At 35.1% G+C, this 14,177-nt stretch overlaps 1 protein-coding gene across 5 annotated transcripts in view; it reads right to left on the minus strand.

The window, feature by feature from the left end:
- LOC128156641 (uncharacterized) overlaps positions 1–14,177 on the minus strand; it is an 88,146-nt gene that overhangs the window by 13,980 nt on the left and 59,989 nt on the right. For all 5 annotated transcript variants that reach the window (XM_052818864.1, XM_052818861.1, XM_052818858.1 and 2 more), the window contains 24 exons: positions 12,586–12,767; positions 11,964–12,022; positions 11,583–11,679; positions 11,182–11,370; positions 10,743–10,903; positions 10,288–10,368; positions 8,969–9,728; positions 8,730–8,836; positions 8,319–8,436; positions 7,916–8,116; positions 7,611–7,776; positions 7,136–7,307; positions 6,838–6,984; positions 6,297–6,386; positions 6,014–6,120; positions 4,858–4,939; positions 2,640–2,786; positions 1,725–1,898; positions 1,464–1,562; positions 1,236–1,330; positions 981–1,131; positions 719–836; positions 272–467; positions 64–130 (listed from right to left, as the gene is read on the minus strand). In XM_052818864.1, the coding sequence (XP_052674824.1) occupies positions 64–130; positions 272–467; positions 719–836; positions 981–1,131; positions 1,236–1,330; positions 1,464–1,562; positions 1,725–1,898; positions 2,640–2,786; positions 4,858–4,939; positions 6,014–6,120; positions 6,297–6,386; positions 6,838–6,984; positions 7,136–7,307; positions 7,611–7,776; positions 7,916–8,116; positions 8,319–8,436; positions 8,730–8,836; positions 8,969–9,728; positions 10,288–10,368; positions 10,743–10,903; positions 11,182–11,370; positions 11,583–11,679; positions 11,964–12,022; positions 12,586–12,767 (3,766 nt within the window). The remainder of the gene's footprint in view (positions 1–63; positions 131–271; positions 468–718; positions 837–980; positions 1,132–1,235; positions 1,331–1,463; positions 1,563–1,724; positions 1,899–2,639; positions 2,787–4,857; positions 4,940–6,013; positions 6,121–6,296; positions 6,387–6,837; positions 6,985–7,135; positions 7,308–7,610; positions 7,777–7,915; positions 8,117–8,318; positions 8,437–8,729; positions 8,837–8,968; positions 9,729–10,287; positions 10,369–10,742; positions 10,904–11,181; positions 11,371–11,582; positions 11,680–11,963; positions 12,023–12,585; positions 12,768–14,177) is intronic.

Consider the following 14,177-nt stretch of genomic DNA (forward strand, 5'->3'; position numbering starts at 1 on the left):
AAATGCTTGAAAAGGAATTTCTTTTATATAATTCCTTAACATTTGAATGGGAAAATTAAATACCTTGCAGTTTTTCACAGCTAGAGTCAGCTCATCCAATTTGGCTGTTTCAAGGTCATCGTGCATGTACCTGCAAACAACAAATAAACAAGTTATTCAGTACTTTATTTAACAACCTGAGCTAGTACGCTTTATAAAGCACAAAATGTTTTGATACATGTAATCACAAAAAATGTCAGAACACCCTAAAACATGTACATAAAATTCTTACACAGAAAATCCCCAGTTCTTGAGTTCTTCGCGGATTTTAAATGGGTCGATGCCTGGGTTGCTGTCGGAGGGGATGTCGGCGGAGCAGTAGAGAACCACCACGTCGTACTGCATGGCATTGTTAATGGACTGGAGGGCACTGATGCTGTGCTGGAGGTGAATGTCAAAGTCAGAGTCCTTGTCTTCTGGCATCATGGCTGGGCAAAGAAATAACAAATTAATTTTGGGGGTTGGGTTAGGGGGATGTTTGCTTAGAAAATCCAAAAAATTTGAAAACAAATTAACCAGTTGAGCTTTTCACCATTTAAAAAAAAAAATTTTTGTACTTAATATTGTGCAGCTTAATACCAGCTAAAGTGTGCATAGCCAAAAGTGGATAATTCATAACAGAACTTTGATTGGATATGCATGATATCCAGTCTCTGTGTTTATCATAATCAGTACATACCCAGTAGCTGACCCATGGACACAGTGTGGAAGTACTTGGTGCACTGTAGGAAGGGGGCCTTTAGATCTTTGGCTCTGCGTATTAGTTCCGCTTTAAACAAACATGGATCCTTTGTTCCCTTTATTTAAATAAGAAAATTAAGAAGTAATTCTTCCAGGCCGGTATGCAATAAAAAAAAACTCTATCAAAAATCTCAAATTTAAAAAACGTGCAATTAGTTTTGTTAAAATTTTACCAGGTCCTTCTTTAGGTCACTACATACCTCTTTGCTGATGCAGTCTGGACAGGGTACAAAATAATCGTAGACCACGCCATGGAAGGACTCCAGGATCAAGCTCTCAAACACTTCGTGGACCAGCAGTAAAATGTTCTCAGGTCTGGGGCCTTGGACCAAGACTGTCAACTCAGAGTCACTGAAACAATTCCAGAGCATGTGATAACAATGAGGCTTTCTCATGTCTACCACTGATTCATACAATCTAAATACGGATACTTGTTACATATCTATCGGACTTACTTTTCTTGTCTTATCAAGGCTAAATGCTTGTTCTTTTTCAAGTAAGAGCCATTTTTCCAGATGATCTTTCCATCAGAAAAGTTGAACAGCCTGACCTGTAAAAGCCAACAAAACACCATGTCTCAAATCTCCTACACACAGATTACATATTACTGCATATCAAATATGTATTTGTCATTTTGTACTGCTTATAAAACTCCTGCGTATTCATCTGAGAACCAGACTTACCTGTGCTCTGTTAAATAGACCTGCTGGTAGATAGGCAAACTTGTACAACATCTTGTTCTCTCTGATGCCATGTTCCATATCTACAGCAGGCCACTGAAGCTGAAAAAAAAGTCCCAAAAATAAAACCGATATCAAATACATGTATAAGCTAAGTCAATAAAATGTCTGGAAAACTGAGAGACAAATAAGAATTAGAATGCTTTGGCCATTTCAAGATGGGTCCTAGATTGTATAAGAAATGGATGGGTTATGGGGATATACCTCAGGGGGTTGTTCTAATGGCAGCAGACAAGGAACAATGTTGATGGGTTTTCCTGGGAGGGGGAAGGTCAAATCAAACTCCTCAGTCAAACTCAACAACCAGTTGTGTAGGCTCTCATCATAGCTTTTCCAAACGTCCTTGATGTGTTCATGAAGGAATCGACCGTCATGATTCTGAAAATTGAAAATTTATGAAAAATTGATTCATTTATTTTGAAGAAAATTAAAATAAGTGTAACTGATCATTTATATTAAGTTCATTGGTTCAAATCCAATCAGGGTTCCTTATGCCAAATCATTATACCATAATAATCAGTTTGACAATCTAGTTTTACAATTCAATTACTATTTCAACCTTGAAAATTATCAACGTACGTACCCCTTAAAAATCTATCTTAATATATTCCTTTGAACAAAACCTATCAAAATATCTAAGATTTTTTAGGGGCAGGCTGGTCCTGGAGGTTTTCTAGACTAAAAACCATGCAGAAATATACCATTTTACTGAGAAAATGCTGTTTTAGTCAACTTTGAAGATTAATAATAAAATTGCAAGAACAATATGATAGGTTCAAAATCAAAATCAAAAAATTTAGAAATATGTACTACAGAAAATAACAAAAAAAATTTTGATTTCTCAAAAGTGATTTTTTCCAGGAAATCCATCTCCCCTATAGGTCAATTCATTTGCTATTCACAAGAGATCCTTTCAAGTGAGACACCCAAATATTACAATTTAACCGCAACAGGCAACCAAAGTTGGGGCCGAATTTCTAAACTGAATTATGAAGGACTGTCCCAAGATTCGGTGAAGATCGTTGCAAGTCCAAGTATCGAGCTGAGCTGAATCTTTGCCAAGATTATGGCTAGACAAGACTGATGGTACATTGATGATACAATAACGAGGCTGGTTACCTGGATGGGGGACTGTTTGACTGACACCACACAGGCCATCACATTGACGATCCACTGTGGATTGATCACCACCTTGTCCCGCAGGAAGTCATTATCAAAGTACTGCACAGTCCCAAGGTCGTCTAGGAATTTAATGGCCTGCTTCACCTGATAGCATACAATAGTCAACATTTATCAGATCTCTAATAGGTCAACTTTGTCCAACAATTAATACAGATTCCTTATTAAATGTGAGGAATTTATATCTGTGTAAAAACCTATAAAAGTATGATTTTATTGCCTTTTTTACAAAAATTGACTTATATATTTGATACGTTAGTAAAGAATTACTATGCCATACCTGTTAACCCTCCCGCATTGCGTGGGAGACTCCCACAAAACGGCCCAAAAATCTAAGATCTCCCGCATGCAACCTATCTCCCACGCGGGAGACAAATTTCTCCCGCAATCGTATTTGTCTTCCCAATACCCCCCCCCCCCCCCCCCAAACTTCTGAATCATTACATGCAAATTTCAACAACCACTGCAGGTTTTTCTCTGATTTTGAGCTAAAAAAAAGCTGCTGCGTAGCTTGAATATATCAAAATCCATCCAAGTACTGTCTACCGTGATCATAGTATGACATGTTATAGTCCAGTTTACTTTTTACGATTACTTCCGGTTTTGACTTAAATCAGTTACGTATTTAGTTATGCATAGGCCTTATAAAAAAAATAAGTGAAAGCTTAAAACATCTTGATTTTACTCTGTAACACCAAAGAAAACAATACACAGCCAGTGGTGTCACTTAACAGGTGCACAGGTATAGCACCCAAGCCACGTGCAGTGAGTCGTGACTAATTCTGTCTGGCCAGCACGGTTGGTAAAAATCAAAGTGAGTTTGGAACACTGAGTGTTTATACAAACTACCGATGAAAAAGCGTTTTACAAGAGTTTTTAAACTTAATAGTACCGGTACTATGAATTACAGGGATGCTATTATAGATATTACAACAGAGATCATTTTTAAATGATACTGGAGAAATACATGTTTTGTGAAGTAAAAATCTTTCCTATATATAAGGCAAAAAAATAATTTTAATGAATATTATTTACTGGTATTTTCTTAACTGGGTTTCACTGCAAATTCAAAATACGCAAAATAAATTTTCTGTGTTTACCCTAGATGTCAGCATGCAGTGATGGTTCAATACTGAACAATAAGAAGACTTAATATAATCAAAGTACTGAAGTACTGACAGGAGTTGATTTTATCGATTATCATTTATTCAAAATCAACGATATGTGATTTTGCATGGCAAGTAGTATCAGTAATCAAAATATTTCTGAGAAATTGTTTGGGTCCAGGCAAGATTGAACTCTTGTCTTGTTCAACCAAACGCTCGGCTGTCTCCGTTTATCTCCGACAAGCAAGAGAGACTCTGTTTTGTCGGATATTAACGGAGACAACAAAGTGTCTGGTTGAACGAGACTACATTGAACTCTAGCGTAGGAATTCATACGACTTTAAAAAATACCTACATTGTTTGTACAATTTGAAATCTTATTATTTTCATCGTATTAATAAATAAGTTTTCTTGAAAAACAATGCTTTAAAATACATATCATCGAATTTATCGATTATTTTGAAGAACTAAGTGTTGTCAGCGGCGTTAATTTGTGCTTAGGTCCAAACACTGTTTCACTTTCGCTTTGTCCGAGTAAGTGCATAGGAGAGTTGATTAAAATCAACTCCCAAAAAGTGGCACTATTGACTTCTTGCATTGTACCATGCAAACAAAATAATAGTTTTCTGAACACGTACATCAACACAAGTTGTAGTTGCACACTGGTAGTCATAGAAATAATAAAATTTAAAATGATTGCAAATGCATTAATTACAATGGTAAAATAAGGTATCTAACAGTATTTTTAACATATATATTTGCATTTCTCGTGAAAAAACGTCGTTTACGCAAAATCTCCCCCTTAGCCAAGTTGGTAAGGGGGAGATTCTCCCACATAGCAGCTTTGAAAGGTTAACAGGTATGCTATGCTGAGTAATTCATTTAGAATTGGGGTATATTATTACATGCATAAAATAAACCATCTTTGTGATGTAGAAAAATAATTGTTATTGTTGATATAACCAACATTTAACATCATCTCATAAGCACATAGCACAGCACTTTTTAACAGTCTTGGAAGTTAAACACACTGATATGTAACTCATCCTTACATCTTTATCATCAAAAATTCCATGTTCCATTGCAAAATCCTCAATGACACTGTAATCCAATATGCTTTTCTTTGTTCGTTCACTGCAGCCAAAAATAAAAAAAATCATATTTTACCACATTACAATTTGAAAAAAAAAATCTATTGTAGCATTTTTATAATCTGCTTTAAAGTGCAAAAAATTGCAATTTCTATTCTATTGTATTCGTTTCGTAAATTCACCAGTACATGTACTTTGAGACAGACCCTTAAAATAATATTACAAAAGAGTTTGAGAATGTTACACATCACCCCTGTGAATGTGTTCGGAATGTTTTCTTTATCTTTGCTAAGTATGCAATAAATCCAGAGGTGATCGAATGAAAGTTCACGAGACTTTACCGAGATTTGTTCAGTTCCTGTGAAATTTCGAGCGGAAGTATAAGTGTTCAGATAATATTCTCAAAATACGTAAGTACTGGTCGATTTTCTTATCATATCCTACTTTGATTTATGTTAAAACATCAACATCTTTTAAGATGTATCTCTAATTTCATCATCCAGCGGTTTTTTAAATTAAACGATGGTATTCAGAACAGAGTTATCGTTCGTGTTCAACCACGTGTAGAGTGGTTGATAATATAAACATTGGGATGCTTAATAAAATCATTGCCATGTTTGATGCTTGTGGTGTGCAATACCATGTTTTAAAAAAAATAATGGGTGAACGTTTTGCATAAAAACTTAGTATATCGAGCCATTTTCAAGAAACATTCTGCATAAAATAGTACAGCCTGTTTCACTATTGATGTTATTACTAGGTCAGGCGCGAATCGAAAATTAATTCTTAGGGGGGTCTTTTTGTATTGTCACATTTATTTCTAGAACACATTTTATCCACCAATTAATGAAGATAAAGGTTAAAATCAATAAACCTCTATAATTTATATTTGACTACAAGTACCCAGATTCTCTAAAATAGACTATAAACACGAGGCACGATTTTTACTGCGAAACTGAAAGGGTCAAATAAAACCACGTGATCTAAAATTTAAATGACAATAACATTCGCAGGGGTGCACATGATTGAAAAATAAAGTGTTTTTCTATTGGGTTTTAAGGCACCCCCCCCCACCCCCTCAAGTCAGCCTCCTAAATATTTCTTTCATCCAACTTACGCCAGGATCTGTTTCTCCAGGTTGAGCCAGACTTGAGGAATTTTCTCTCCCATGTAGGACTGGCTCAGTGTAACCGACAGCAGTTCTTTCTGAAGCTCAGGGATTTTCTGTAAAAGATAATGTTTAATATAGTGAGATTTCTTCTTTTCAATGTTTATTTTATCTATAATAATTTTACAAAAAAATCACAAATCTTTTTTGTTTTTAAAACAATGGAAGATTTGATATTATATTCAAATCTTCCAGTGTCCAAAATTTACTGATTTTTGAGTCAACTACTTACACTTCCTGTGAGAGAGCTGACATAATGGAAACTCTGGATCTGGGGATACCTTGATTTTAAATCTTTCTCAGGAATTTCTTGCTTTGGAACCTGTACATATATAAAACAATGTATTTCATGATGAATCAATCAAAAAGGTGGGAAATCTTAAACTATATAATTAATTCAAGTAGGGGTTAGGCAAAAAGATTTTTCTTTGTTTCTCAGGCACTGTTGCATCAGGTCAAATGCTGTTCATTTATTAATTTTATTGCCATACCAAAAACTTAATTTTTAAATTTTAGTTGAAAAATTAAGTTATTCCCATTTGCATATCTTGCAATAAAACATGTTTGTCATGGGTATACATGTATCTTAAATCACTTCACCACCGATTCTAAAGATCAAAACCATTATTGGCCTTATATTGGATAACAGATTTATACAACAATACAAATTCTTTTTGTTAGCTGGTCATTAAAGAAAATATCAAATTGTCGAGCAAAAAAAGAATTAAGTTCCTTTGCATGTATTGGTGATGCCACTTAGCATTATATTTTACCTGATCAGATTGTGTCCCTATGACCAGAATGGGCGTGTCAGGTGCGTGACAAGCGATGGAGCTCAACCAAAAATCCAATCCAGCATGTTCAAATCCCATTCTCATGTTCCACAGCAACATGTACACAGCTCTCTTTGACATGAAAAACTGTGCAAGGAAATTAAAAAAACAAAAAAATCAAATACTTATTCAATGCTTAAATAATTGAATTCAACAAATTATTTTTTATACAGAGAGAGAGAGAGAGAGAAAGAGAGAGAGAGAGAGAAAGAGAGAGAGAGAGAGAAGGTCAGTATACCTGATGAGTGTTGTAATACACTGTCTGTCCAGCAAAGTCCCAGGCAGAGAAAGTGATGTCTAGTCCATCCTCTGACTTAACGGTCCACGTCTTGATGTCGATTCCGTCCGTTAACTGAGCATTCTGAGTACCTGCTGTTTTCTTAGAGGAGCTCATTAAGGCTTGCAGCAAGCTTGTAAAAGAAAACATAAAAAAAATTCAAATTCACGTTAAGGTTCGTTATTCCTTTCAAAACAGCAGTGAAAGGTATAAGAGCTGAACACCTTGTTTGAATTTCTATCTGAACTACTTGAATGGCAGTTTGCATGTTTGCATAGTTATTTTGACTGAACAATCATATTGCTCTCAATGATAAATGAAACTTAAGTTTACAACCTTCTTCCTTGGAAGTAAATTATTAATTGTATAACTGCAATATTGCAAATATATTTTTTAAATAGTTCAAATAATGTGAGATAGAATAACAGAGTCTGACCTTGTTTTGCCGGCTTCACCAAGACCCACAAACATGAGTTTAGTCCTCCGACACTCTGTAAAACCTCCGTGAAGTCTTTTTAAGTAAGCCTTCACTGACTCAAATCCACGACCAACGACCTCTAGGGGAGGAGTTCTCAAAGATGGACAACTGAGCAAGTTTAATTCTGAAACCAAAGTTTTAATGTAACTGAAAAGTTGGTGGGTTGGGGGCAATAATTAAACTAAGTAAAACATAAAAAAAAAAAATCCTTCACAAATACACTTGTATCTAGACATTCAGTAGAGAAATAAAGCTACACATACTCTTGAGGTTAGGGTTGAGCCCTAAGGGGGCTGCTATGCTCTGAAGCATCAAACAGTGAGTGAGACTAAGCACACGCAGGTTGCTCAGGTTTTCAATGTCTGCTGGTACTGCCTGAATACCCTGGTTATCTAAATAAAGCTCCTGTAGGTTCTTTAACTGAAAGATGACTGGAGGAATTCCTCCACTTTTCAAGTTGCTTCCTGTTAAAGAATAAAGCATATCCAGTCTGATCAGTTTAATCAGCCTATCACACAAATTCTTCAGTATATTTGAGATTTGATCTTCCTGATTAGATCAAAATTGATTTGGGAAAAGAATTTTACTGAGGCTGAAAATTGAAACGAAGATAGAAGACCTACACAACTCTTGACCTTTTCACATCATTGTAGTGATTGTACTTACCAACAATACCGAATCTTGGAACAGTGAAGAAAAGTTTAAGGTTCATCTGAGCGAGTTCCTTGATTTCTAATGCACTGTTTTTATTTTGGTCAAATTCTTCAAACAGTTTGGCCACACCCTGTAATAGAGGGTACAGGAAAATGATGTTGGTTATGTTCATTTCTAAAACCTATGGTGTTCTCTCTCTCTTTTAATCTTGCTCAAGTGCAAAATATCACAACATTCAAACGAAATCATTTGCCATTGTGAGAAAAAAGTATATGGTATATCTTATATTTCAACAAAGACTGATCAAAAGTTTTAAAACTTTCATACCATATATTACAAACTTTACTTGTCATTTAATAAAGATGTGTATGCTTGCTTACAGAGAGTATTTTAAAAACACTGAAAAAAAGGTATGTTACAAACCTCTTTGGAGATGTGGTTGATAATCATGGGATGTTGTTCATGCCAGCTGAAGAACTGATCTTTGGTAATGCTCTCTTTATTTCCCTCAAATGTTATCAAAGGAATTCCTTCAAATCAGGACAGACAGTTAGAAATGCTAAATTTGAAAAATATTAACTTGTTTATTTTAACATCTCATATAAAACCCTTCCCCCTAAACCCCCCCCCCCAAAAAAACCCAAACTGTAATCTTATGGTACCTTTCACAGAGAGGATTTTGAGATTGGTCAGCTGCAGAATTTCATTAGGCAGTGTAACGATAGGATTGTAATCAATGTAGAGTTCTTCCAGTTCTTTCAGAATACAAATCTGTTTGGGGACAGAGGTAAACTGAAGGCCCTGAATCACTAGTTTTTTCAGCTTGGAGCTGTGTGGAAGATCCACATCTAAACTTCTCAGAGGAAGATTGGTCATATCCAAGGTCTTTAACTCTGGTACTTGAAAAATATCTTTGGGCAATGCCTTGATATTGACATTCTGAAGCTTGACTGTTTCTAGAGCAGGCAGACGGGACGCTCCAGAGGGACAGCTTCTATCTTGCTCCAATAGGCCGGATTCCAGTGAAAAATACTGAAGATTTGGGAACTTTGTGAAGAAATCACTTGGAATGCAGGCTAAATTTGGAACATCCCATTCAAAAGCATTTACTAGCTCACTGTAAGGTTCAAACAAATCATAACTCATACCCACATCTTCGATGGGTAGCAATTCATTTTTGACAATAGCATGGATATGAGCTTTACATGATCTTTTTCGGCCCTGTCGAATGAGTTTATGGTTTTCTTTCATCGTCTGCTCTGAATAAGCGACTGGTGCTATGTCGTCATTTTTTATCAAAATGACGACTTTCTCCGATCCAAAGGCAGGGTTCTGTTGATTGGGTAAGCCACCATGTTGAGCAGCATATATACTGCATAAGGAAGCATATGTAGACAGCAGCTGGGAGAGCAGGTTCTCAATCTACAAGAAGTTTAGAACCAGATATATTTGGGTAGAACCATATTAAAATGCATTCCTTAACAACCTTTAGTTGAACTAAACTTGTGCATCTAAAAAGTGGAACAACTTTGGATGCTTTATGTGTAAATCTTTTATCTTTTCGTGCAAAATGTTAAATAAATATGCTTCAGCACAACCATTCCTGCATTGATAATACAGCCTAGATTCAGTTGAAGTAATATCTCTCAAATTTATATTGTTTATACTGGTATTTGCAATCCATTTTTAGAAATAAGAAGATGAAAAAGCATGAATTAGCTTGGTAAAACATATTGTCACTTTCTTTTGACAGCAACTTGTTGGATAGGTTGATTGAAAGATAAAAACAGATGCACATAAATTATCCATCCTGTAGAACAGTTTGTGTAATATTTATATGATACATTCAAACACCTGTTGTTAAAACAAAAATTAACAGAGATAGACATAGCGATAAAAAAAAAGTTGATATAGTCTGACTTTATGATATGAACAGCTGAGAAACTTCATGGTAATTTAGAAAATACAATGGTCTTCTTACCCTTTTGCGGTCCAATTCACCCATTTCAGCTGATGACAGCTGTTTGCCTGAAAACAGGTTTGTGTAAGCAGGCAGCAGTAGCTGAAATATCAAGGTTTGTAACATAAGTAAACATACCATGAACTGGTACTTATAAATTCAGAGGAAATCTTGCATACACCAAAAAAAAGAACTGTTTATAGATAGATATATCACTGACAGCTTGAGTTTATGATAATTGTATATTTTTTTTGCACTACTACTACCTTTGCTGTTTTCAGAAAAGTATGAAATCAACCTCATAAATACTGTTATTTGATATATGTCTTAATATGTTTCAAAACAACATTCCTGACTTTATGACTAATGCAAAGAAGTTACCTAACATAAATATGGATAATTTGTTGCAATTGTATTTCAAGAAAATATTTACATGCTACAAATACGGAGACATTTTTAAAAATAATAGCACTGACCTTTTGACCAATCAGAGCTAGGTATATCCAGCCCTGGAAGTTACAACAGAAGGATAGATCCAGTGGAATAGAACTTATTGGCAAGATGCCAGGCATGTCCATGAAGTGGATCGGAATTCTCAAGTCCACCTTTTTCTGCGGTTGAAAATGAAGCAGCAAGTCTGAAAAGTATTTCAAATCAAAAAATTAGCCTGCAAGTGTAAAGATTTGGGCGAGAAAAAAAATATACCTGGCATATTTTCTCATGAATTGTTTTGGTTGAGAGTTTTAAACTTTAATAAAAATTTCTCCATCAAATCAAACAACATCATTACATCAATAGCTGTAATGTCCACATAAAGCTGATTCAGGCAGGTTCAAATAAACCACTGATTCCTATTGCATACAGTATTTCCATTTACTTGGAATTTTCCATATTCATTTCACAGTTATTGCTTACCAACAAAGAAGCACAGGCGATGTACCGCCAGGTCCTCAAACAGATTTGACACGGAAGGATACAGAAGCATGTCCGCATTTAATTGACTGGGCAGGAAGGCGAAACAGTCGTCTACATGGCCATTGGAGCCATATCCCGTCAACCAGTTGGCCAGGGTGTGGGCGTGGTAGGTCACATGCTGTTCTTGAACTGTAACAAAGGATGTACGTATCATACACTGTCAGGATGACCTTTTATTGATATATATAGTCTCCCATGTAAACACCATTTGTGATGACAATATTTGAGACAAGTCTGAGATTTTACTGCCTCTCTCAATAAGTCCTGGGAATTCATACAAATCATTTCAATACATTCAGGGTTTTGAATAAACCTAGTAAACCTGGCATAAAAACACCTACCCGTGAACCTCTTTACATCTTGAAAACAAGATGCAAATGTTGTAAATGCGTCTTCTTTCCAGTCTCCATCAATTTTATCCAGAATTTTACCACCACCCTGCAAAAGGATGCAATCATATCATAATGAAAGTACTGACGGTACTGAATGAAATGAGATAAGGTAATAAAAAGATTAAAATCTGCTAAACAAGTTAACGAAATATCAGTAAAGGGAATGGGATAATGCAATGCACAGACATTGGCTTTGTACATGTATTTGTATCATTTCATAAACAGACACTTATGCTTAATATCATCTACATTGGTATCAAAGATCTTATTTGCAAAGGGCATTGATATGAAATAGAAAAGATTGTGCTTTGAGCTTATAATCATAATTACCTTGGATATGAGATAAGTTGGAGCAGAAATATACGTTCTTGTCAAAAATTTCATGTCAGCTGTAAAGAGAAAAAAACATTGATGAGCCTAAAAGATTATTCTAGATGTGCCAGTATCCTATAACTCACACAGATATATCTAATCTCTAGTTATGGTTTGGTGCAACTCTCGTATGGTCCACAATTGGTTTGTTTGTGTGGGTTTCAATCAATGGGACATAAATCAATTCAAAGGTCTGGGGTGTAGCCACAAAGCCCAAAAACTATGGTAACCAACAAAGTACTGTATTTAGGGTTATTTTTGCCCCATGTTATTTTTGCCCTACTACACTTGCGAATGATTTTGCCCTGTCTTGATTCACCTTGACAAAATGGAACATATGATAGATACTATCTCTAATTAACAAAGTAAAAATTGTTTTGAAATCACCCAGTTTTAAATTTGCCCACTGACAACAAAAGCAAAAGGGGTGAAAATATAACAGGAGCAATATTTCCATGTATACAATATATGATTCAGCCACACAAAAATCTAGGATAAGGTTCCTACACACAAGTGGTCAAGGTTTGAATTTCTAATATCTACATATGGACTGAAAAAAGACAGGATATCAGATACTTACAGTCTGACTTATACAACAGTATCTTCTTTTCTGGGTCATAATCTTCTTCCTTTACTCCAAGCATTTCTGCATCATAGCAGATGACCTCATTTTCTTCAGCACCGTCTGGAGTATACTCCAAACAGAACCCACCACCCTCATAGATCTCAGTAATCACTGCCTCTACCAGCTGCTTGTCATCACTAAAACAAAATCAGTACTTTTGAACACATATCTAACAACAACTAAATAAAAATAACTTTACATGAAATAAGATTAATATTTGATAATAAAACTTCTATGTTTTGTCCTCAGGGTTTTGATGCAACAAAAAATGCATTAACAAGGAAAGTACTGTAGATTCATAATTTTACGCAAGTACTTAATACCAGGATTTAATCATTTTCCATCAAATTGTGATAACATAAAATCACAAAATCACAAATGACAAAGTTTTATCATAGTTTAATGTAGTTTATAAGTGTCCGAATAATAAATGTGAGATTTTAAAATTTGCAAGGTGTGCTTCTCATGATTTTACACAGATTAATCTTCAAGTTTAATTGGGGATGAATTAGAAAAAAAGATTGAGAAAGGTTTCTGATCACATGATACAATGAGGAATGTATCTGATCACAAGATACAATGTTGAAGGTATCTTATCATTTGATACAATGAGGAAGGTATCTGATCATATGATACAATGAGGAAGGTATATGATCACATGATACAATGAGGAAGGTATATGATCACATGATACAATGAGGAAGGTATATGATCACGATACAACAAGGAAGGTATCTGATCATATGACACAATGAGATAGGTATCTGATCATATGATACAATGAGGAATGTATCTGATCACATGATACAATGAGGAAGGTATATGATCAAATGATACAATGAGGAAGGTATATGATCACATGATACAACGAGGAAGGTATCTGATCAAATGAAACAATGAGGAAGGTATCTGAAAACATGATACGATGAAGAATGTATCTGATCACGATACAATGAGGAAGGTATCTGATCATTTGATACAATGAGGAAGGTATCTGATATATGATACAATGAAGAAGGTATATGATCATTTGATACAATGAGGAAGGTATCTGATCACCTGATACAATGAGGAAGGTATCTTATCACATAGTGAGGAAGGTATCTGATCATTTGATACAATGAGGAAGGTATCTGATCATTTGATACAATGAGGAAGGTATCTGATCACATGATACAATGAGGAAGGTATCTGATCATATGATACAATAAGGAAGGTATCTGAACATATGATACAATGAGGAAGGTATATGATCACATGATACAATGAGGAAGGTATCTGATTATTTGATACAATGAGGAAGGTATCTGATTATTTGATACAATGAGGAAGATATCTGATCATATGACACAATGAGGAAGATATCTGATCACATGGTATAGTGAGGAATGTATCTGATCACAATACAATGATGAAGATATCTGATCACATGGTATAGTGAGGAAGGCATCTGATCACATGGTATAAAGAGGAAGGTATCTGATTATTTGACAGAATGAGGAAGATATCTGATCACATGGTATATAGAGGAAGATATCTGATCACAT

This window comes from Crassostrea angulata, chromosome 7 (genome assembly GCF_025612915.1).
Source record: "Crassostrea angulata isolate pt1a10 chromosome 7, ASM2561291v2, whole genome shotgun sequence".
Classification (NCBI taxonomy): domain Eukaryota; kingdom Metazoa; phylum Mollusca; class Bivalvia; order Ostreida; family Ostreidae; genus Magallana; species Magallana angulata.